The following is a 26,246-nucleotide window of genomic DNA, read 5'->3' on the forward strand; positions in this document are numbered from 1 at the left end:
AACCCCATATTCATTTAGCAGACATTACCCCTGTCCCCTTCCTCCCAACTCTGACAACCACAATGAGTTTGCTTATTTCTATATAATGGACTCTCTGGCCTTTGGTGACTAGCTTCTTTCACTCAGTGTAATCTTTTCAAGGTTCATCCATGTTGTAGGCCATATTGGTACTTTATTTCTTTCAATAGCCAAATAACAGTACACTATATGGATATGACACACTGTTTAATCCATCCATCAGATGATGGACATCTGGGTGCTTCCATTTTTCAGCCATTACAGGTAATGCTGCTGAGAACAGTTTTTGTGTAGCCATATGTTGTCAATTCTCTCAGGTGTATACCTAGGAGTGGAATTGCTGGGTCATGTATTGTACTCCATGTTGCATGAGAAACTACCAAACCATTTTCTAAAGTAGCTGTATCATTTAAATTCCCACCACCGATGTATGAGGGTTCCAATGTCTCCACATCCTTGAATTCCTCTGTATTCTTTTAATAACTCTCTCCACTTTTTTATATAGTAATTTGAGTGGTCTTTGTAGCTACAAGTGCCCTGAGTATAACAGGTTCATAGAGAAGACACATTTTAGCAGGTTAAAGTTAATTTTTAACCAAATATAGAGCCACCACATAATTCTATAACTTTTGATAAATCAATGCAAAAATAGAACACCAAATTTCTCAAATATATATATATATATACATACACACGCATATATATACACATACATATATATGTATTTATGTGTCTTTCAGAGTTTTTAAATCATAGAAATTTGCACTCACCAAAGCAAATTCATCTACATGAATTCTGGTTTTTTCTATTTCTCCACCTATACAGTTGGGGAGAATTGATGATTCAGCTCCTTTAGCAAATAAAAACTTCTCGCCTAAAAAGAAAAATGAGTTATCAAGCTCTTAATATTAGATAAATAAAAATTCATAAAAGTTTAGGTTGGTTACCTGAAGGTGCCTGAACAATTACACTCATTCTCCTACGATCTGAATCAAATTCCAGAATATGAAGCAGTTTGTACCTAATGAAAAAAAGATACGACGAAACTTTACTTTTTTGAATAACATTAAGTAAATATTTAGAAAGAATCCCTACAGAAGATAAAAAGAGTTAATTTAGAACATGAAATTAACCTCAACTACATTTTCAAGATGACTGGTTATAGAAATAGAAGGAAGGAATATTTATTGCGTACTCACCAAATGCCCTGTACTTGACTTTCTTATGCTCTGTAATACCCATGAGAACCAGAGGAGGTAGGTCTTACCTCTTTTTATAAACGAGGACTATTAAACTCAGACAGATCAAGTAATTTGCCTGAAGTCAAATAAACTTGTGAGTGGCAGAGCAAGGACTGAAATCCAGATATGCCCAGTTCCATGTCTTTCTCACTAAAAAGGGTGACTGATTCTCAACTCTTTCTTCTGCTCAGACCCACCTGAGAAACATATCACACTCATGTGAGTAACGGAGGCTCATTACAGCAATGATTCTGAACCTGGGACAGAATAATTTATATGGGTAGGGAACAAGTGCCTTTCTAAGGAGCTATAAAGGAGTCTGTGTGGATGGGTTAGGTGTGGATTGAAAAGTATTCTGGATGAATTTACACAATGATGTACATACCCGATGCTGAAAAAGACTGATTGGAATGATGGTTTATAAGTTGATAGAATGAGCTAGACAGGCTCCCACATGAAGGTAGCCAAAGAGTAAGCCTTAGTTTGTAAAAAACTTTGAAAATGCACAGCTGTAGCTGAGATGATTGAAATTGATAAAACCATGAAAGAAAGATCCAAACGTAGTAAGAATAGTCTAATTTATCATACAGTGGAAAGCTATCATACAGATAAAAGATAAAATAATAAAAAATATAAGAAAGTTTTTCTTTATTAGAAGAAACTCAGGAAACTCATTACCCAGAAGTGTGTAAAAATAAACATATAAATTCAAGAACCATTAAGCTAAAATACAGATGAAAGATTCAGAACAGATACTGTTATTGCAATGAGACACAATGTACTAACACCATTTTAGTGCTGGGTCAGTAAACTTTTTCTGTAAAAGGCCAGACAATAAGTATTTTAGGTTCTGTATGACATACATAGTTCCTGTTGCATTTTCTTTTTTTTAACAACCCTTTAAAAATGTAGTAATTTAGCCCTGGCTGGTGTAGCTCAGTGGATAGAGCACAGGCCTGCGAACCAGAGGATCGTGGTTTCATTCCCAGTCAGGGCACATGCCTGGGTTGCAGGCCAGTTCCCTGCAGGGAATGTACAAAAGGCAACCATACACTGATGTTTCTCTCCCTCTCTCCTTCCCCTCTAAAGATAAATAAATAAATAAAATCTGAAAAAAAATGTAGTAATTTGTGGACTGTACAAAAGCAGGCTGTAGGGCAGATTTGGCCTATAGGCCCCAGTTTTCCTGTTATCTGTTCTATACTAAATGCTTGATACATAGAAAATTACAATATAGAAAAAAATTACCGTTCCAGTTTTCCAAGTGTTTTAACTTCCATAGTTTCTTCAGAACTGCCAATAAATACAATGCCCATTCTAGGGATTGGAGAAAAAAATTAAAATTTAAGGAATTATTATATTTCACAATAAATATATCATTCTAACTTAGCTTGAATAAAAATATTTAAAACATAAGTTTAAGATGTATTTTGAAATATTTCCTTTCAATATGGCATTATTTTTAAGAATCTGAAGGATCAGAGTGGGTCCAAAACAATACACACACATATATTCTCACAACTTGTATTATTCATATTTGATAATAACCAGATTTTTTAGGGATCACTTCAAAACATGACTCTATTGCAAGCTTAACAAAATTAATGACACATTTCAAATTCTCCTTAAAAATTTAAATTACAGTTCTACCATTAAGTGTTTATAAATTCTGTCCGACAATTTAATATTCTAGTATTTTCACATTTTTACTTAAAATGTGCTGATCTGGGAACCAGACTAACCTACCTTGCAGCAGCTTCCACTAGAGCCTTTTCGTCTGGTGAAGACGCATAGTACTCCGGCTGGGAGGGCGCAAGGCTGGACTGCCAGGGACCATCACCAATGCCATCAGTTTGAACATTACTAATCTGTACAGTGTGACAGAGACTGACTGCTTTAAAGAAGAGATCATGTTCTTTAATCTGTAGAAACATAATTAATATTCACACCATAAATACTATTCTCAACTAACATTTAGGAAACCAGAAACAGAATTCTAAACAATGCAAATAAACACAGTTAATAATTTGTAACCTATGACCTAAAATAACAATGCTACAATCTTGAACTGCCTAAGTAACAGCTGGCTGCTCTGACTTTAAAGAGTGAAGTGTCACATTTCCTTATGACTCCCAATTTTTTAGGAGGCATAACCAAGTTGTAAGTTAAAGTGAAAACTCTTTTGATGAAGAAGTGAAGTCTCAGAAAGTATTAAATAAATTTAAACTCTATTTTCCAGCACTCTTCTTCACTTCAAGTCAGTAAGAACTTTCCTTAACTTAGTTCCATTTAAATACCAAATACTGATGTAAACACATACGAAGTGACAAGTTAAAATGGGTTCTGACTAAATATTCTTAGTATTAAATCAAAGGATATACATTTCAAATGCATATTTCTTGCCCCACTAATACAAAGACAACCATTTCCACTGACATTCCTATTTATTAACTTAAACTTGCTTACCAGTTCAGTTTCACTTTCCGGACTGGCTCTAAAAGAAGAACTGGATGTAAGATGGGGTACGTTGTTCAGGTGGGATAAACTACCAAGGTAACTTAAGCTTCCTTCTGCAGAGTCTGGTGTTGGTCCTTCAGATACAAGTCTGCCATTAATTTCTTGGTATTTTATGCCGTTAATTGAACATTCCCGAAACTGCATCTCATTTTCTGTCAGTGTGCCAGTTTTATCTGTAAACACATACTCCACCTAGAGACAGAAAACAAAAAAAACCCAAACCTTTGTGTTCACAGTCCTAAGTTAAACAGAAACAGTGGGTCTCTATTTCCGAAATAAGTAATACTAAAACAGTCAAGATAATGCCAATAAATAAATATTTATTAAATCCCAAGTTGTGTTATAACAATATCGGGGCAGGTCTGCTGGGAGGCAAAATGGGTACATGTCAGGGTACGTGTGTGAACGAAGTAGTGCGAGGGTTTTGTCTTATGTGCACAGTGAATACTTTCTAAAATGCAAAAATCTAGAAGGAAACTATATAAAAATAAGGTACCAGATAATGGAAGAAACAGCTTTAAAATTTTAAAATGTAAATAAAATTAGGTATGGAGCAAAGTAGGGCTGTTTTTTGGTATAAGTCTAGTAGTATTTTCTTTTCTACTGCTTTTTGTACATGTATTGTTTTGATAAAAATAACAAATCAGAAAAATAAATTAAAAGGATCATTTACCTGTCCAAGCTCTTCATTCAGATCTGAAGTATTGACTTGAGCTTTCTGATCTGATTCTTCATGATAGAGATCAAGATCCCAACCAATAAAAAATGACCCAAGAAATTTCTGCATTTCTACTGTCACATACAATGAAATTGGAATGATGAAATTGTAGAGTACCAAAAAGGCAAGGAAGTCTGAAATAAATCTCAGAATCTGGAGGAAAAACATGATTGTTTGATAAGTGAAAATATGAGAGTATTTCCAGCATTATTGTAGACATTATCAGAAAGTTGCATGTCTAAATAAACCATTAACTATATTTTGAACAGAACAGTCTCATGAATTAAAATTCATTTACTGAATTCTTTTTAATATATTCCCTTAGTAGTTTTATTGTTCATTAGACTCTTAAAGTAAAAGGGGAAAAAAGTTAAACTCAAATTACTTAATTTCTTACTTTTCCAAAGCTAACAAAAAGCCTGGTGTGACTGAAACTGCTTTTGGCAAATTTTTCATTATAATCTCTGGAATATGTTAGCATTCTATTTCTACTCTTCAAAACTACAGATAACTAAAAATTGACTGTAATTCTTAAAACTCAAAAAATAGGACTTCCGCCAAGATAGAGGCGTAGGTGGAAACACTGTGCCTTCTCCCACAACCAAGTTTGAATACAACAAAGGTTTAGTAAACAAAGATGCAGCAAAAGAACAGAAAATTGAACTATACGGAAGTCCGACAACAACTAACCATTCAACCAGACCGGTAAGAGGGGCAGAGCCAGCAGCAGAGCAGGGTTGGACAGGAAAGATCCCCCGACCCCAGGTGCCCAGGTAGCCAGGGTAGCATCGGGTGGACCCAGTGAGGGTGCAAGGCAGCAGGCTGACCGCAGTCACACATTCGCATGCAGATAAACCAGGCAAAGTACCGAGCAGTGAGACAGACCACGCAGGCCCCAGCGGCAGGAAGCAGCAGAGATGACTGCCATTGCCCCTCTCTGACCCCGCCCCCACATACAGCGTCACAACCCAGCAACTGAGTTGTGCCACCCTGGTGAAGACCTAGGGCTCCGCCCCTCATATGTAACAGGCACGAACAGTCCAAAACATGCCTCAAGAAGAATTCAAAGCCCCAGAGCTGGTAACTCTAAGTGACAAAGAAATAGTGAAACTCTCAGATGCACAGTTCAAAACACTGGTGATCAGGATGCTCACAGAACCGGTTGATTTTAGTCACAAATTAGAGGAACATATGAAGGCTAAACTAATTGAAATGAAGGGAAATGCACAGGAAACCAATAGTGATGGAAAGGAAACTGGGACTCAAATAAAGGGAGGGGACCAGAAGAAAGGAAAAAATGACCAAACAGAAAAATGTTAAGTAACAAGAATTCAAAAAAATGAGGAGAGGCTTAGGAATCTCCAGGACATCTTTAAACATTCCAATATCCGAATTATAGGGGTACCAGAAGGGGAAAATAAATAGCCACATGCGGAAAACTTATTTGAATAAATAATAAAGGAGAACTTCCCCGGTCTGGTAAAGGAAATAGACTTCCAGGAAATCCAGAAAGCTCAGACAGTCCCAAAGAAGTTGGACCCAAGAAGGAACACACTAAGGCACATCATAATTACATTAGCCAAGATTAAAATGAAGGAGAGAATCCTAGAAGCAGCAAGACATAAGGAGACAGTCACCTACAAAGGAGTTCCCATCAGACTGTCATCTGATTTCTCAAAAGAGACCTTACAGGCAAGAAAGAGCTAGAGAGAAGTATTCCAAGTCATGAAATCCAAAGACCTACATCCAAGATTGCTCTATCCAGCAAAGCTTTAATTTAGAATGGAAGGGCAGATGAAGGGCTTCTCAGATAAGGTCAAATTCAAGGAGTTCATCATCACCAAGCTATTATTATATGAAATGTTAAAGGGACTTATCTAAGAAAAAGAAGATGAAAAATATGAACAGTGAAAGGACAGCAAACTCACAGTTATTAAAAACCACACCTAAAACAAAAGCAAACCAAGAGGACAGCTAGATCAGGAGTGGAACCATAGAAATGAAGAACACATGGAGGGTTAGCAACAGGGGAGTGGGAGGAGGAGAAGGGGAGAGAAGGTACAGAGAATAAGCAGCATAGATGGTAGATAGAAAATAGATGGGGGGAGGGCAAAAATAGTAGGGGAAATATAGAATCTAAAGAACTTGAGACACATGGTCGTAAACTAAAGGGGGGAAATGGTGGGGGAGGGGTGTGCGGTGTGGAGGGGAATGAAGGGGGGTAATAGAACAACTGTAATGGTATAATCAATAAAATATATTTTTAAAAAATAAAAAAAATAGTTTCCAGGCTAGAACTGGTAGAATTTAAAATTCTTAGAATTCCGGGTCATACAGGAACAGCCTATATTTCAATGGCACAACCAAACCAAATGTTAACCTGCATTCTGGGAAAGGAACTGACAATGTGTTCCAGTGATTATCTGCTGTGTGGTCTCTTAAGATTCGTATCTGTATTTCAATATTTGTACTTTAATCTGAAGTAAAATTTGGAGAACTAGTTACGCAAAACTTTATGTTAAATTCTGTTGGTAGTCCATATTTAATCAGTTTAAAACTCTGTACAACAAACTTCTGGCCAACATGGATGGGTAGGTAGACACATTGTGCCTCCTCGCACAACCAAAATAAGGACAACAACAATTTAGAAATAAAATAACCAGAATTGACAGAAAATTGAACTGTATGGAAGTCTGACAACCAAGGAGTTAAAATAGACACATTTATCCAGCCCAGTAGGAGGGGCAAAGTGAGGCAGCTGGGAGGAAAGGGGCCTTGGAAGAAAAAAAAAAAGGCAGTGTTACTGGGTGCACAAGGCAGCAGCTGACAAACCCCAGGCACACAAGATGGCAGCAAATGGACCCTAGGTGCGCAGGCGGTGGCTGGCAGAACCTGGGCGCAGGGTGGCAACAGGCAGACCCAGAGAGATGGCAACTGTGAAGCGGGGCATGGTATGCAAGGTGACTGGCTGACCAGGCGGTCCCACATTCATGCGCAGATAAATCAGGGGAAACTGGGGAGCCAGACAGACCGCACAGCCCAGGATACCAGCTCGGGGAAATAAAGCCTCAAAACACCAATTGAAAATACCTGTGGGGGTTGAGGTGCCGGAAAGACTCCCAGCCTCACAGGAGAGTTCGCTGGAGAGACCCACAGGTTCCTTGAATGTATACAAGACCACCCACTTGGGAACCAGCACCAGAAGGGCCCAGTTTGCTTGGGGGAAGGGGCAGAGGGGACTGAGATCCCACGAAGACAGGAGCAAGCGCCATTGTTCCCTCTCGGACCCCTCCCCACATACAGCATCACAACCTAGTGACTGGGTTGCCCCACCATGGTGAACACCTAAGGCTCCACCCCTCACACCTAACAGGCACAACCAGACCAAAAAATTATGGCTCAAAAGGAAGAACAAATCAAAGCCCCAGAGTCAACACTTGTAAGCGACCAAGAGATAGCCAACCTATCAGATGCACAGTTCAAAATACTGGTGATCAGGATGCTCATAGAATTGGTTGGTTTTGGTTGCAAATTAGATGAAAAATGAAGGCTAAACTAAGTGAAATGAAGGAAAATGCACAGGGAACCAACAGTGATGGGAAGGAAACTGGGACTCAATCCAGTGGACCAGAAAGAAATAAACAACCAAACAGAAAAGAATGAAGAAACAAGAATTCAAAAAATTGAGGAGAGACTTAGGAACCTCCAGGACATCTTTAAACGTTCCAACATCTGAATTATAGGGATACCAGAAGGAGAACAACAACAAGTGGAAAACTTATTTGAACAAATAATAAAGGAGAACTGCCCCAGTCTGGTAAAGGAAATAGATTTCCAGGAAATCCAAGAAGCTCAGAGTCCCAAAGAAGGTGGACTCAAGGAGGAACACACCAAGGCACATCATAATTACACTACCCAAGATTAAAATGAGGGAGAGAATCCTAGGAGCAGCAAGAGATAAGGGGACAGTCACAAAGGAGTACCCATCAGACTGTCATCTGATTTCTCAAAAGAGACCTTGCAGGCAAGAAGGGGCTGGAAAGAAATATTCCAAGTCATGAAAGGCAAGGACCTACATCCCAGACTGCTCTATCCAGCAAAGCTTTCATTTAGAATGGAAGGGCAGATAAAGTGCTTCGCAGATAAGGCCAATTAAAGGAGTTCATCCTTTAACTTGACGAACTCCTGTATCAGTAAGGGTTTGCCCTTATATGAAATGTTAAAGGGACTTATCTAAGAAAAAGAGGATAAAAAACAAGTATAGTAAAATGACAGCAAACTCACAGTGACTAACAATCACACCTAAAAGAAAAACAAACTAAGCAATTAGAACAGAAACAGAACCACAGAAATGGAGATCACATGGAGGGTTAGCAATAGGGGAGTGGGAGGGGGAGAGAGAGAGAGGGAAAAGGTACAGAGAGTAAGCAGCATAGATGGCAGGTAGAAAATAGGGGGAGGGGAAGAATAGTATGGGAAATGTAGAAGCTAAGAAACTGATGACACATGAACATGAACTAAAGCGGGGGAATGTGGGTAGGGAATGAAGGGGGAATGGAATGAAGGGGGGAAAATGGGACAACTGTAATAGCATAACCCATAAAATATATTTTTTTAAAAATCCTCTGCACGACATGATTTGTGTTATTACTTCATAACAGTAATTGACTGACAGTAAGATTCCCTGAATAATTCTGACAGAATTGAAAAATAAATCAACTTACTCTTTATTTCACTTACAGTACACAGGAATAAAAACTAAATTTATAACACTCAAGTGGAATACTAATACGGATGATTTAAATTTTTATAATTTCTTATAACTATTCAAGTCACACCGCAGAAAACATAATTGCTTACATCCTCATGCTAGTATAAACAGGTCAGTACTCTTCTTCTGCAATGTCCTTTTTTTCCACTTACTTCGTTCCTCTTTATTTTCATTTACAGTTTACTTTCAACATTTTGTGTTGATTTCAGGTGTGCAGTGTCCCTTTGTCACCCTTTGGTGGTAATGGTTTTAGGAAGGTCATAGTGGTCACTCCTATCAGAAGTCACTACCAAAGAACTCATTAGACAATAGTTTCCTTTCCAGCAGAGTGAAGAGCACCATAAAATACCTTACTACTATTTCTTTGATGTTCTGTTTTTTGGTTATACCAAGGTTCATCCCATTTTTCTTCAGCTTGCCACGTATATTTCAAGATAGTACTGATGATGGCTTCAGAAATAAGGATTATTAGATAAATTATCAAAAATGTATTCATTGACCTGAAATGAGAACAAGAGAATATAAAACATAACAATTATGTGTTACTATACATGGCTTGGAAAGTAATACTGATATTAAATAAGATATTAAAATATGTGCTATTATAACAGCTACTTAAAGGACAGAGTCTTTGTTTTTCAGAAATGACCATTCAATAGAATCTAATTACTAGCAATAAAATAACCAATACATAAGATTATAAGCCTATTTATTATAACTATATTACTGTTCAAAACACTAATAGTAACTGACTTTTTTGGTGTGTGTGTTAAGTAATTATTCTAAGATTTTTATATTTTCAGGACTTAATAATTTTGAGTATAAAAATAACTAACATTTAGATAGTATTAAGATTTATACAACTTTTATCAATCTCCTAATTTGTCTAATCTTTATAAAAACTCTGTGAGGAAGAGATTACATCCTTCTCAATGAAGACCAAAGCCCAAAAATCATTCTGTAAATTTCCCCAAAATCACACAGGTCAGGAACTGACTATAGAATCTCTCTTCTTTTCACTGGGCTAGCTTAACATTATAGTATTTCACTAGACAAGATTAATATTAGGTCTTTGTTTCTTTCACCAGCATTTTATAATTTTCAGCATTCAGATCCTCTATTTTGTTAGATGTACATCTAGGTATTTCTTTTTTGGTGAACAACTGCAAATAGTATTGTTTTTAATTTCGGTTCCTGACATTGGTATTTCTTTTCTAATATACGCATTTAGTGCTGTGACAATTTTTTAAAATCCTCACCTGAGGACACACTTATTGACTTTAGAGAGAAGGAAATGGAGGGAACAAAAAGAAGGAGAGAAACAATCAAAGGTTGCCTTTTGCCCTAACTAGGGACACCCATGTGCCCTGACCAGGAACTGAACCCGCAACCTTTTCAGGGATGACACTCCAACTGAGCCACACAAGCCAGGGCAGTAACAATTAATTTTATGCATCAACTTGACTGAGCTAAGGGAGGCCCATACAGCTAGTAAAACACTATGAGTGTGTCTGTGAGGGTGTTTCTAGAACAGATTCGTCTTTGATTCAGTAGACTTAACGAAGTGATATGTCCTCACCAAGGTAGGCAGGCATCATCCAATCCACTGAGGGACCAAATGGAACAAAAATGGGGAAGGTAGAGCAAATTCTGTCTCTCTCTCTCAGCTGGGCCTTCAGAGTTCCTGGTTCTCAGGGCTATGGACTCCTGGTTATACCTTGCCCCACGGTTCTCTGGCCTTTGACTCACATTGAATTATAGGATCAGCTTTCCTTGGTTCTCTAGCTTGCAGATGGCAGGTTGTTAGGCCTTACAGCCTACATAACCCTCTGAGCCAATTCCTATAATAATCTCTTCCTGTATATAACCTATTGGTTCTGTTTCACTTTAGATACATACTAGAAAATTTAACACACTGTATTTTCACTGTTTAACATACATATTTTTAACAGTTTTCTTTGAGATTTCCTTTTTGACCCATAGATTTAGAAAAGATCCAGTTACTCATATCATATCCTTGCCAATATTTGGAACTTTTAATCTTTTTAACTTTCAGCATTTCCAGTAAGTGGTATCTCTTTGTAGTTTCAGATTGTATTTCTCTCATGACTAATGATGTTGAACATTTTTTATGTGCTTATTGGCCATTTGTGTATTTTCTTTGCGAAGTACCTGCTTCATGTTTTACACATTTTCTTCATTGGGCTGTTTTTCTTTTTAGTGGATTTATAGGAGTTTTTACAAATTATTTATATTCTAGATACAAGTCCTTTATCAGATGTTTTGTGGATATTGTCTCCCAGTTGATAGCTTGCTTGTTCCTTTCCTTAAATGAACAGTCTGATGAGCAAAAGTTTTAATTTTATGGACATTTATAATTTTCTTTAATGGTTATTGCTTTCTGTACCTTAAGAAACATTGACTTATTCCCAGATTATAAATGCATCTTCCTAAGTTTTCTTCTAAACTTCTATAGCGATAGCTTTTATGTTTAGATGATTCATCTTGAAAAAGATGTTTATCTTCTAAACATCTAAAATGAAACATCTAAATTTATGTTTAGATGATTCACACTGGTATACGGTGTGAAGCAGAAGTTGAAGTGTATTAGTACCCCCATGGATATCCGATTGTTGCTACATCATTTGTTGAAAAGACCGTCATTTTCCTCACTGAATTTACTTGATGTTTTGGTTAAAAATTAGTTGACCATATATGAGTGGGTCTATTTCTCAACTTGTTATTTCATTCCATTGAGCTATCCTTTTTGCTAATACTATTCTATATACACATCCAATGGGACAGAATTAAAAACCCAGAAACGAACATGTATATAGGCAAATAATTTTTGATAAAAGGAGCCAAAAACATACAACGGAGAAAAGAAAGCCTCACCAATAGATGGTGCTGGGAAAACTGGAAAGCCACATGCAAAAGGCTACAGTGTGTCCCCATGTACAAAAATTAATTCAAATGGATCCAAGACCAGAATATAAGATCTGAAACAATGAGTTACATGGAAGAATAAATAGTAACTAAACTTATAGGCCTTGGCCTTAGACAAGATTTTATGAATCTGACCCCAAAGGCAAGGGAAGTAAAGGCAAAGAGAAATGAATGGGACTACATCAAACTAAAAAGCTTCTGCGCAGCAAAAGAACTGCTAACAAAACAAAAAGACAACCAACCACATCTGGAGCAGAAGATATCTGCTCCAACAAGGGGTTAATATCCAAAATAGTACTTGGCTAAACTCAAACACCACACACAGTCTGCACTTCAACAGGAAGCAACAGACTACTCTGTTCAGATCTTTCAGCTTGCTACTGCATACTGCTGCACTGCCCAGCCTACTGGAGCCTCTCCCACACCTAATGGCCAGGCAAGGTTTTAGACATAATTTATGCATAGGTTTTAGAGTTCACTTCCTTCTGTGGCCCTCTCCGCACATAGTCTTCTCCAAACGCCTGTAAAAACTCTGGCTCTCTGATGCCCTATGTGGTACATGAGTTGGAGAGCGCCCTCAGGCAAAACGCTACATTCTTAAATGTTTCTCCTTGTTGATGCCATCTTTCAAGAGTAGATTCTTTGCCAGTTTCTGTCTTTTGTTGTTGTTGCTGTTACTCTCCAGAGTTTTCAAATAGTTATTTTTAAAAATATTTTGTTCAGGTTTTATAATTGTTATCTGCAGGATTAATCTGATTATTACTGAATAATATTTATTTTAAAGCCATAATTTAGCATCTACTATATGTTAAGTAAACATTGGGTAAAATAATACATGTATACAAAGATATAAGAAACTACCCTTATCCTCAAGAATAGTAACCTTGTGTTGACTTGACATTCTATGTGTATCAAGTATTTTATACACAAAATATTTTATAGATAATATGCACACCCACAGCTATATTTATATGCAAATAAATGAAAATAGACAGTTTTCTTACTTTTCTACTGCGGATCGTTTCTGTGACTTGCTCTTGTAATTTAACGCCATCTTTGTTTCCATTCCAGTGTACACAGCAACACCTGCAAACAAAACAAAATATTTCTTTAAAATAACCCCCTAGCATGTTTCACAAGACAAATGCGCTCACCAACATGAAAGCATCTAAGAAAATGCATTTTGTGACAGCTGTTACAATTAGGCTTTCCTTTTTTGGAATTTAAAAAGGCTTTCAAATTCCATTTGAAGGAACTCCAGTTGCTCAAACTGCTGGATGAGGAAGGCCTCCTAGAGTTTTTGTTCCTGAGTTATAACTGAGATCTGTGAATGGAAGGGATACTATCTGAGTTGGAATTGATGGAGGAAGAGGATTTGGGGGGAAAAAAAGGCAGGGAAGGCCATTATAGAGCAAACAGTGTCAACAAAGACAGACATGGAAGAGCACATTCTGTTAAATTGGAACAACAGAGAGTGTGAAAAACCCTGAATGCCAGGATCTGGAGTCTAGACATAATTTCATTAGCACTGAAAGATACTGTGGAAATCTATCAGAATAAATAAACACAAGGAAAGGGCAGGGTCATTTGAAAAATCTGTGCACATGTGAATGACTCTTGAGATGAATAAGGACAGTAACAGTGGGACTAAAACTGGGAGTGAATGAAATCAGGTAAGACCAGCCTTATAAAAAACTTCGCTGGAATTAGACCTTTTGAGAACATTAGCTCTGCCACTCACTAGTTCAGTGCCCTTGGGCAAGTTATTTAATCTTTCTAGTCTCAATTCCCCCACCCTTAAATGAAGAAAAAAAAAACCCCAAAAACCCTCATATTTATTGTGAGGTTTGTATGACAAATTAGCAAAATGCCTAGAAACAGATAATCAATAAATGTTTATGCTCATTCATAAGTAGTAAGATTTGAACAACAGTGTAGGATTCATCATGCTCTCTTCCTTAAGATTTGTCTTGGAATTTTCATCATTAGAATTATTCTTTAAAGGCAGAATTATAACTCAAATACAAAGGGAACTAAAGTTACAGAAATGAGCCTGAATGATATAATAGAGAGAGGCGGTACTGAGGCAAAGAAGAGCAGACCCAACTAAAGACAATCAAATACAAAACTTTTAAGAGCAAGAAAAGTTGTTACTGCTAAAGAAATATGTTGAAATACAGCATTACATGACAGGGTTTAAAAGCACTGGCACTGGAGATTTTTCTCTGGCTTCTGCCATTTATTATGGTTTCCTATTTTTAGATTGTGGTAAAATATATGTAACACACAATTTACCATTTTAATCATTTAAAAATGTACAATTCAGTGGCACTTAGTATATTCCCAGTGTTGTGCAACCATCCTCACTACCTGACTTGACAACACTGTCATCACCCCCAAAGAAAACCCCACACTTACTGAGGAGCATTCCCCATGTCCCTCCACTACCCAGCCCATTAATCTACTTTGTTTCTAATGAGTTTGCCTACTCTGGGTCTTCAAATAAATGGGATCACACAATATGTGGCCTTCTGTGCCAGGCTTCTTTCACTCAGCGCAATGCTGTCAATATTTATCCATGTTGTAGCATGCATCAGTAATTCACTTTTCTAAAGTAAATAATTTTCCACTATGTGGATATCCTACATTTTGTTTATATATTCATTAGTTCATGAGCATTTGGGTAGCTTCAATAGCTACCCCAAATTGACTACTCTGCTGTTGTGAGCATCCCTGTACAAGTCTTTGCTTCAACACCTTTTCAGTTCCTATGGGTATATATCTAGGAGTAGAACCGCTTGGTCACACGGTAATTCTATATCTAACTTATTGAGGAACTGCTGAACTGTTTTCTATAGCAGCTGTAACATTTGAACTCCCGTCAGCAATGTATGAGGATTCCAATTTCTCCACATCCTCACCAACACTCATAATTTTGTTTTTTTAAAAAAGTATATGGATTTTTTAAATCAGAAAACTTCATAGCGAGAGATAAGACAGATGAAAGAATAGAATGAGGATGCACCCCAAAAGCTGTAAACATTCAGTAAATAACGAGCTGGTTAGTATAATTAATTTTTAATTAACTAACAGATCTCCAGTACAAGAGCATTATGCATCCTTTTGATCCACCTGATATAGTCATATCAACGAAAATGTGTTGAATGAATTAGTCAGCAATTTTATCCATCCAATCTAAGAATAATCACCATGGAATTAATTATACAGGTGGTTTACTACCTCATGTCGCTGGATTATACTGATTCTCATCTACCATGAATGCCAGAATTATCTTCTTAGCACTCAGTTTCACAAGCATCGACAAAGAAAATATAAGAGCAAGATTCTAGTCTATTACTCAAAAAACAGGATTATTAACAAAAAATGCAACCAAAATTATATTAACATAATCTTTATAAGAAAATTATCACAGGCAACATTTAACTAAGTAGTAAGTTATCCAGCCAAAAGACCACAAATGCTGTGCTTTTGAAAATACTTCATATAAAGCATCAGCATGAATCTATAATTAAACATTTTCAAAATATACAAACCAAAAATCTCTTTTGTGTTTTTTAATCTGGCTCCACGAAGCAAGAGACTCTCTGGTCCCAGAGGTCTAAGGGGGAAGAAAAGCATTTGGTATATTAAATTTTTAGTTGAATTCTAAAACATCATTTTCCACAGAAAGTACTTGAGTTATGGTTACAACACTACTTTCTATACAAATGCAAAATCTCAGCTATTATCTAGGTCGATCACAGTATTAGTCACCAAAACAAAAACACCTGCTTTAGCAGTCACTTTCAGATCAGTGGCTCAGAAATAAATTATATTGGTAAATAAACTCACAAAGCCACCAGACTGGTTCCAAAAATTTTAAACATAAAACACAACAAAATAAAAGGTTAAGCAATGATTTAAAACCATTTAAGAGAAGGTAGAAATTTTGAAGAAAGTTAATAAATAGTTTTTGAAGGAAATAGAGAATTAAATGCATTATTGACATAAATTATAGTGTGATTTGTATATAAATGCATGAGTTCTGCACAATTAAAATTACTCTGGATTATAAAACATCAGGTCGTGAGTGAGTTAGTTCTTTTCTAGGCACAACTGACACTACAACTTGACTACTTGCATTGCATACTTCTTGGAGCACGGGTCTTCTTGCTGTTTAAATTTCTCTCCATAAAGGAGATATGAAATTAGAAGAAATAACTAGAAAGGAAATTGTACTTTTTTAGTGAGAGCAAAATGATAAGACTCTGTTATGGATAAGTTAAAAAGCCTTAAATTTTGTTGACATCCCTCATGCTTTTCTGAAACACACCTATAAAGTCATCCAAATCAAACAGAATTGGGACCAATTCTGAAGATGTCTGCAAACCCAAACACTCTAAAAAAAATCCAATGAACCAAGGAGGACCAGATATTTGGGACATGATTAACAAGCATGGTTTTTAATAGCTATTCATATTTGGAGCACACTACATGGATATTCCAAAATCAATTGACCAGGAGCCACAAAATAGCTCTTTTTCACTTGGTGTTGACTCTTAACAATGAATAGAAAAACTCAGCTCACAGTGGTGAGCGGCATATACAACTGGGATATATTGACAGAAAGCTTCAAATTAAAAGGTAATTCATCAGCATACTCTGGTTGCTTCAACAAAGAACATGGCTCACTTTTTAACCATGCTAGAGGCTGAGGAAACATAATTGGTCTTTCCTTTTATTAGCCACAGTATCTAATACAATTCAGACTATACAGCCACACATCTATCTTATTAAGTCACTACAGAAATCAAAATAAAAACCTAGTCATAGTTATTTAAACAGGGGCCCTATACTTCAAAAGACTTTGTGACAGAGTTCATTAAACATGCTCCTGTGTTAATGTTTATAGAAAATGTGAATCAGTGCTGATACATGATATTTTTGATGGCTTGTCTAGAGGAATTCATTTAAAAAATACTCAACTTTCCATGTCAGCGATTTATTTCAAGCAGCCAATTTAATTAAACATATGTTTAGTAAAAAGGTAAAATGCTAATTTGGTTTAGAAGTTTAAGGGATGATTCCAATATTTATTTTAAATTTGGCTTCGTGGTCATAACGATGTAATCTCACCCTGTTAACAAATCTTGGAAATGACCCCAAGGCCTGTCATGTAGTAGCCAGAAATTAACCTGAATATTGAGGGAAAACAAACCAAAACAACCAGCCAAACAGAATAACCAATTAGAAGAGTAACTAAGAGGTTCTGAATTGACCACTAAATACTCTAGTTTATACTAAATGATTTTGAAATGAGTAAGACCGAAACATTTATGCTTGTTAAAAATTATATAAAACATTTTTTGTGTTCTAGATTTTAAATGTAGTAGGTGAGAATTTGATTAAGAATGTCTGCTTCCTTTTATGTTACCACCTGATATTATTAGAAAAAGAAATAAAAATGCCCTGTCTGGCATAGCTCAGTGGATTGAGCGTGAGCTTCAAACCAAAGGGTCTCCGGTTCAGTTTCCAGTCAGGGCACATGCCTGGGCCTCAGGGCAGGCCTCCAGTGTGGAGCACGAGAGAGGCAACCACACATAGGTATTTCTCTCCCTCTCTTTCTCCTTCCCTTCCCCTTTCTAAAAATAAAAATAAATAAATTCTTTAAAAAATAAAAAAATAAAATGTTAAAAAAATACAAGTATACAAATAATCTCCCTAAATTATTTTGATATTTCATGAAATTTGCTTCATCCTCACTTGCTGATGCTGCAAATTACTAGAAGATAAAGTGCTAAGTGCTTTTAAATGAACCTTTTCCATTATGTGCAGCTTGTTCACCTAATATCCCTTTAACTTAGTTTCAGTCTCTCCCACAATGTGAATTTATTCTTACCTTACAATTTCTTCCATTTGTTGAGTTATTATCATTCGTCCCATGAATCTATCAAAGAATTCAGCATGTTACAAAACAAACAAACAAAAAACAATGATAAATTACGTATGACATCAACAAGTGGAAAACTTTAGATACTTTTGGCACTATTCTTATATGTGACACCAAACCAACCTTTTATATATATAAATGGTTCAATAATCACATTAGAACTTATAGTCATTAAACTTTCAAAATTGTAATATTCTTGTCACCTCACTACAGCTATGAATGAGGTAATCAATGAAAAAGTGTTTTCAAAATGGTGATTTAAATTATATTATTGCCTCAGCCAGCATGGCTCATTTAGTTGAGCGTGGCTTGTTGTCCTGCAAAGTGAAAGGTTGCTGGTTTGATTCCCAGTCAAGGCGCACGCTTGAGCTGCAGGCTGGTTCCCAGTTGCGGCACACGCGGGAGGCAACTTATCAACGTTTCTCTCTCACACATAAATGCTTCTTTCCCTCCCTTTTCCCCTCTCTATCCCTTTCTCTAAAAGTAAATAAATAAAATCTTTAAATGTTATATTACTATTATTAGTTTCATCATGAAAATTTGTAATTGCTACACAACAATGTACACATTATTTAGCCATTAATGAATACTCACATATTTCATCAGTTTACTAAATAAGATTCCTTCCTGTGATTAGACCCATTCACTTACTTATTCATGCATTCATCCATCCAACAAATACTCACTGAACAACTACTAGGTGTAAGTCAAGTGGTAGCAACAGAGTAGTAAGCAAAAACCTATCAGTGAACTCCAGAGCTTCTAGAGTTATCCATGAAATTTTCATTACCTGGCCTCACTCCCAACTTCTACCAAAACAGCTCCATAGCACAGAGTCAATTCAAATGAACAATGACTTTCTACTACAGTGAGAAGTAAATTTTGAGTTGAAGCACATTCTAGCAGAGTGTCATGTTAATCACTTAACTAGGCAAAGCAGTATTAAGCATTCCTATCAAATGTCCCATATTACTCCTTCTACTTCCAGGTCACAGATGCTTTGTCCCTTTGGCTTCATTGTTTCTCTCAAATCTCTTAGTTCTGCTTGCTTCGACTGCCTATATCACAGAAGAGCATTATTTTTTTTTCTTTTTAAATCTCCATTTAGTGGATTTTATGCAATCTTGTTTCCAGCCTCAACTTTGGATTTAGATGTAATGCACCAGTGCATCTGCAGTCTCTCTGGGCATCCCTCAGAGATGATACAGACCACTCTTGATTTTTCTGAGCAAGATTCCAATAAGAGAATTCCTGTTTCCCTTCATTCATCCAAGGCATTCCTCATTGGTTCATGCCAGTTCCATGCTGGAGTAACTCATCTTGCACTTTCCTTAGCCCTTTTCCCAAAGTCACACTTTTATTTGTTTCCAAGCAAAAATTGTTTTATTAATCTTTCTGATATAAAATGATTTAAATAAAGAAGATATTAACAGAGAAATAAATACCAGCACAGGTAATCCCACTACTCAAATACAAACACTGCTATTATTTTGGAAAACATTTTCCTGGCTTTTTCCACGCATATATAGATAAACATGTTCCTTTTAAAAAACAAAAGATAAGCCATACCATAAACAGTGTTGGTAACACTCCACCCTCCCTTAATTTGTCCTGTCAAAAACACAGATTTACATCATTATTTTTAAAAAGATTTTATTTATTTGTTTTTAGAGAGAGGGGAAGAGAAAAAGAGAGGGAGAGAAACATCAATGTGTAAGAGAAACATTGATTGGTTGCCTCTCCCATGCCCCCAACCAGGGACCTGGCCGGCATCCCAGGCATTTGCCCTGACCCATAGCCCTTTGGTTTGGAGATGACACCCAACCCACTGAACCACACCATTATTTTTCATGGCTGCACATAATATTGCATTTTGGGGCTACTGTATAACACATTTAAACAATTCACTACTGATGGGAGCTTATGTTTTCTCCAACTTATAGATAGTGTAAATCAGTGATTTTCAACATTTTCATTGCATAAACTACTAAAATTCTGCAGAACACCAAAACATACATTCACTTACATTCATACATTCACTTAGCCTTTCTAATAAAAAGTAAATTAAAACCAAAGTTTTAAAACTATGAAACTATTATCTACAAAATTAACAAAAATTTAAAAACTGTAATATTTAATACTAGCACAATTCTGAAACAATAAAAATCCCCATCAACTTACACTTGGCTCATGGCAATAAAAAGTAGTCCAATGCTTTTGGTAAAGTGTCAGTATTTTTATGAAAGGCCAAACTCTATTAGTACTATAATCAGTAATTCCTTTTCTTCAGGAATTACTGGGTTCTTCCAGTAGAATCCAGGAATTCTACTGGATTACTGGATGTCTGCTCTTCGGGAATGTACTATTAGATTACAGACTGTAGGAGGCAAGAACTATCACTGTTTCGTTACCACTGTATTCTCAATTTGAGTGTACGTGCTGCTGAGTGAGCACAGTATTCTAAGTGCCCAGTACCATGACTCAGTTATTGGAGGCACTCAATATCTGATGGAGGAATGAATGGGCAAAAAAAATGTTCACACACCCTCCGAGTAATATTTTGGAACTCTATCATTCATCACTCATTCAATAGATACTTATTGAGTGTCTACAATAGGCCTAGTATTGTTCAAGTACATCAATTCATAGTAAAAAGAACTACACACACAAATTTGCTTGCCTATATCACAAGCAATTAAATAAAAGGAAAAATTTAACTGCATAAATATAAGTACATAGAGATATTTGTTTTTTCCCCTTGTCAACAAATACGTAGTAAGGCCTCCAATGCCAGATCTGTTCTAGGTGCCTGGGATACATTAGTGAATAATACACAGAGATGCCTGCCCTTCAGTTTACACTGTAGTTGGAGAGACAATAAACAATAAACAAATTCCATAATATACAAAGAGGTATTACTATGTGTTATAAAAAGGAAAAGCAGAACAGGTAAGAAGAACTAGGTTGCAGTATTAAATATTCAAAGTCAACCTCACTGAGGTGATTTAAGCATAGACTAGAAGGTGGTAAAGGCTATTCCTTAAGACAAGGAATAGCCAGTGAAAAGGTGGCAGTGAATCCATATGTTCAAGGGGAAATAAGGAGGCCAGTGTAGCTGATGTGTTAACAAGAGGGAGAGTGGTCAGAAATTAGGTCAGAGAGGAAAGGCTGGGGATAGGTGCAATCGTTTAGTAAGGTCTTACAGGTCATTGTAAAGACATGGGTTTTTGACTCAGTAAGATAGAAAAGCCATTGCAGGGTTTTAGCAGAGGAATGACATGATGGCACTCACATTTTGAAAGGATAAATCTGGCTGGTTTTGTGAGAACAGACTGCAAGGGAAAGGAGGGTTGAAACAGAAAATCTGGTAAGAATGCCCCTGATAGCAGTAAGCCGGGTAGGAGATGATGCTGGCTCACACCAAATTAGCAGCAGTGAAATTAGTGAAAGATGATCAAATTTTGGGTGTATTTTGCAGGTAAACCAATAATGTCCAGGTGGGTTGGGATGAGATGTGGGAGAGGGGGTTAGAAGGCGTTGGCAGAGAGGGGATATGGGGAGTCATGGCTGACTCCAGGGGTTTGGGCCCGAGGAACTGGAAGGACGGACTGTCTTCAACTGAGATAGGAAAGACTGTTCAGATAAAAAGATTTGTAGGGAAGATCAGAAGCTCTGTTCTCAACAAAAACTTAGAGTTGAACTAAATGTAAGCAGAGCTGTACAACATGAAGTTGGATATGAGAGTCTGAAATTTGGGAAAGTGTGGAATCAAGATATGAATCTAGGAGTTCGCATGTAGATGGTCTTTAAAGCCATCACCTTGGATGAAATCATCAACAGTGTGAGTGTAGATAGTAAAAAGTATAGGTAGGGAAGGGAAGAGGACAAGGACAGTCCTGTCCTAGGGCACTCTAAAATTAGGAGTTAGAGAGAAGAGGAGAAATCAGCAAAAGAGACTGAAAGGAGAAAAATCAAGCGAGGGTTTTTCTGGGAGGCAAAGTGAACTAATTGTATCAGAAAAGAGAAACAATGAACTATCCAACCACTGAATTTTGAATTGATGAAGTTATCTGTAGTAAGGCACCACACAATATTCGTAATAGCAAAACAATGTAAGAGTTAGATATTGAAAGATTTGATAATGGCCAGGTTCTAGTACACTTACATGATTATGCAGCCACTAGAAATTATTATTAAAGCCCTGGCTGGTATGGCTCACTGGATTGGCCTGGCTGGAAACTTAAAGGTCACTGGTTCTATTCCCAGTCAGGCCATCTGCCTGGGTTGCCAGCCAGGTCCCTGGTTGGGGGTGTGCAAGAAACAACTGATTGATATTTCTCTCACACATCAATGTTTCTCGCCCTCTCTCCCTCCTTCCCCCTCTCTCTGAAAATAAATTTTTAAAAAAGATTATGAATATTGTACAGTAAAATGGAAAACACTTTTTTTAAATTAGGAAAGCAATCCATATTCTTGGAAGAAATATTAGAAAGTATGGAGAAAAGAGAAAATAAAAAACAGCTGAATGTAATTCCTCCAGGTTTTTCTTTCTCTCTGTACCTACCTGTTATTTATCCTAAACTACCTATCAAATACATAAAATACACATTTAAAAAATATAATTGGGATCATATTAAAGCTACAACTCTGTATCTTATTTAACATTATATTTCAGTATATTTCTATGTCATCAAGTTCTCTGAAAACATTTTTTATAATTTATATATGCCCCTGTTATATCTGTACCATAGATCCACTTAAGCACTCTCCTAGGTAGATACGTAAAATGCTTTCAGTATTGCCCTTATAAGCAGCATATAGAAAAGTGAAAAAATGTAATCTTATGTATGTATCATCTTTACAGTTGAGTTTCTCAAGGACAGAATCGATGCTGAATCATCTTATTTCTTACCTACCACAATGAGTACATCAGTGCTCAACAATAACTTGTTGAATGAATAAGTAAAAATAGCAGTACATTTAATTATGAGTTATCTTTCCATTACATAAATGTTCTGTAGTAGTTACCTTTATATTTAAAACAAAATATATACTTTCAGTAAGGAAGAGGAAAAGAGAAAATAAAGAGGAACACACTGTTAAGTAACAGTGAATTACTCACTGTTAAAAAATTTTTAACCTTTTCTACATTTTCCAAGATAATATGAAAACCATCCATCAACACAACAGTCATATTTGAGCTCACATAAATCTTATGTCTGCTTAATGCTCCATTTTCAAGTTTTTAACATTTTTTTATAACTCATCACTGTTTGAAACAAAGAAATAATGGGAATATAGAAATGTTAAACTACTAAATTTTTTACAGTTAAATCTTATAGTTTTACTGCTCTTCAAGAATAGAACCCTAAATTTTTAGTTAATTGGAAAACTCTATACCTCATTTGACTGTGATGAAAATGTAAATTTTTATAACATCACATAGAGAAAGATTCCATTGTAAATAGTATATAGATCCCAAACAAATTATGTTAAGAGATTATGGAAAAGCCAACGACTAATGATAAGATGTGAACACTTCAACCAACAGAGGGAGACATATCATTTGATAAACTGAAGGTGAACTTTACAATGTGGTGGTTAATTTATATTCTATCACCAGTTACTGAGTAAAAATATTTCACTTTAATAATAAAAAGTTGTTTCTATTTCATAACCCACAATAATTAGCATATCACTGAAAGATGAGTTACACTGCATTTAGTAAATTATAATGTTAAAAGGAGTTAGTTCCAAGTGACCACAAAGACATATTATATAGCCCTTGCCTTCATGGAGTATACACACACACGATTACTTTCTTTTAAAGAAATAATTTTACTTTTCCTACAACGACTTTTATAGTTATAAAGTTTAGCCTTATAGTTTATAAAGCCAGTTCATATAGAAGTAAAAGGTAACAGAATTCTGGCAAATTCTGCTTTTAGCCTTTCCCCCCCACCGGAACTGACCTCTCCACCTCCTTCCCCTCAATAATGTCTTCAACTAGCTAAAGATTCCACTGTATGTTTATAACTGCAAAAGTGAGATCTGTAACAGGACTTAAAATGACTATGTTGAGTACCACACCATACCTGTACAAGTCGGCTTCTGGTTGCTGACACTCTACCACAGCTACAAGAGTGTCCAAACTGGCAACTGTCTGTAATACTGCTGTTTCTGGGACTGCCACGTGTGTCTAGAAAGAGGATTAAACTGAAGTTTCAAGACCCAAATGGGACCTTATATAGCATCTTTTTTTAAAAAATAATTTTTTTCTATTATAGTTGATATACAGTATTTACTAGTTTCGCATGTACAACTGCATGACTAGACATTTATATAACTTATGAAGTGATCACCCCAATAAATCTAGAACCAACCTAACACCCGATATAATTATTACAATAATTATAATTATTGTAATTATAATTACAATAATTATATTGTAATTGACTATATTCCCTACTTTGTACTTTACATCTCCATCTATTTCAAATCCCCCTCATCTAAAAAGGCACCAAAATATTACTATATTTTATTTTTCCTAAAAACACTTCCCAGTTTTCTTTAACCTGACTAAACCATGTAAGGCTACACTTGAAATAGATATATAACATTACTTTTTTTAAAACTTAAAAATGCCTAAAAATTTTAGTAAATTGAAAGAATTTACCAGGTCAAACTTCATTACCTTAAGCAAAGAAAATTACCTATCACTATAACACAAAGACATTTTGTTCACCAAGAACACTGATGCATATGCATGCACAAACCTTCAGGTTAGTTTCTCCATCCAAACTAGCAGTTGTAATGTGACAAGAACCATCAAGTCGATCTGAGGACAGAAGCACCAAATCTGCAGGGAAAATTTCATCTTTGGCTATTCGAACAATATCACCCACCTAAGAAGAATTTTGGGGAGAGTGAATATACTGATTTTAAAAGGCACGGGTGTACTTTACTTGGTTCTAACCAAGTGGTCTATCCCAATATTTTAATGTAGGAAAGTAGGTTTTTAATTAAAATATAATCAGATTATATTTTGTGACACCAAAATATATTTGATATCCATTATTTACTAAGTACATACCCGAATGTTTTTTGATCTAGTTTTTACAAGGCCACCACTTCGAACAACATAAACAGGAGCTCCATTTACTTCATTATCTGAGTTATGTCGTAACCAATCTTCATATCCCTGTAATATAAAAAATAAATGTGTTCTTGTTAGAAGAATTAGAAGATACTTTAAAATTTTTTTTAATTTCTTAAAATATTTTGTTGATTATGAAATTTCAGTTGTCCCATTTTTTTCTCCCCTTTATTCCTCTCTGCCCTGCACCCCTCTCCCACCAGCATTTTTTGCCCCTTAGTTCATGTCCATGGGTCCTACATGTAAGTTCTTTGGCTTCTCCAATTCCTGTACTATTCTTAGCATCCCCATGTCTATTTCCTACCTACAATTTATGCTTCTTATTCCCTGTACCTTTTCCCCCATTCTCTCCTTCCTACTTCCTCCTGATAATCCTCCATGAGATCTCCATTTCTGTGATTCTGTTCCTGTTCTACTTGTTTGCTTAGCTTGCTTTTGTTTATTTAAGTCCAGTTGTTGATAGTTGTGAGTTTATCATTTTACTGTTCATATTTTTTATCATCTTCTTCTTAGATAATCCCTTTAACATTTCATGTAATAATGGCTTGGTGATGAACTCCTTTAACTTGACCTTATCTGGGAAGCATTTCATCTGCCCTTCCACTCTGAATGATAGCTTTGCTGGATACAGTAATCTTAGATGGAGGTCCTTGTTTTTCATGAGTTCAAATATTTCTTTCCACCCCTTCTTGCCTGCAAGGTTTCCTTTCAGAAATCAGCTAATTGTCTTAAGGGAACTCCTTAGGTAACTGTCTCCCTTTCTCTTGCTGCTTTTAAGATTCTCTTTCCTATCTTGAATCTTGGTTAACATAATTATGATGTGCCTTGGTCTGTGCTTCCTTGGATCCAACTTCTTTGGGACTCTCTGGGCTCCCTGGACTTCCTGGAAGTCTATTTCCTTTGCCAGATTGGGGAACTCCTCCTTAATT

General features: G+C 36.1%; 1 protein-coding gene across 3 annotated transcripts in view; it reads right to left on the reverse strand.

Annotated features, from left to right (window-relative positions):
• Nucleotides 1–26,246, reverse strand: part of ATP11B (ATPase phospholipid transporting 11B (putative)) — a 113,573-nt gene that overhangs the window by 45,114 nt on the left and 42,213 nt on the right. For all 3 annotated transcript variants that reach the window (XM_037027617.1, XM_037027616.1, XM_037027618.1), the window contains exons 5-17: nt 25,255–25,362; nt 24,938–25,066; nt 24,257–24,360; nt 18,111–18,158; nt 15,766–15,830; nt 13,216–13,297; nt 9,615–9,765; nt 4,450–4,647; nt 3,726–3,968; nt 3,006–3,181; nt 2,508–2,576; nt 966–1,039; nt 789–892 (exon numbers count right to left, since the gene is read on the reverse strand). In XM_037027617.1, coding sequence (XP_036883512.1) covers nt 789–892; nt 966–1,039; nt 2,508–2,576; nt 3,006–3,181; nt 3,726–3,968; nt 4,450–4,647; nt 9,615–9,765; nt 13,216–13,297; nt 15,766–15,830; nt 18,111–18,158; nt 24,257–24,360; nt 24,938–25,066; nt 25,255–25,362 — 1,551 coding nt within the window. The remainder of the gene's footprint in view (nt 1–788; nt 893–965; nt 1,040–2,507; nt 2,577–3,005; nt 3,182–3,725; nt 3,969–4,449; nt 4,648–9,614; nt 9,766–13,215; nt 13,298–15,765; nt 15,831–18,110; nt 18,159–24,256; nt 24,361–24,937; nt 25,067–25,254; nt 25,363–26,246) is intronic.

The sequence above is a fragment of the Sturnira hondurensis genome, unplaced genomic scaffold (assembly GCF_014824575.4).
Source record: "Sturnira hondurensis isolate 20B ecotype Veracruz unplaced genomic scaffold, ASM1482457v3 Scaffold0019216, whole genome shotgun sequence".
NCBI lineage: Eukaryota > Metazoa > Chordata > Mammalia > Chiroptera > Phyllostomidae > Sturnira > Sturnira hondurensis.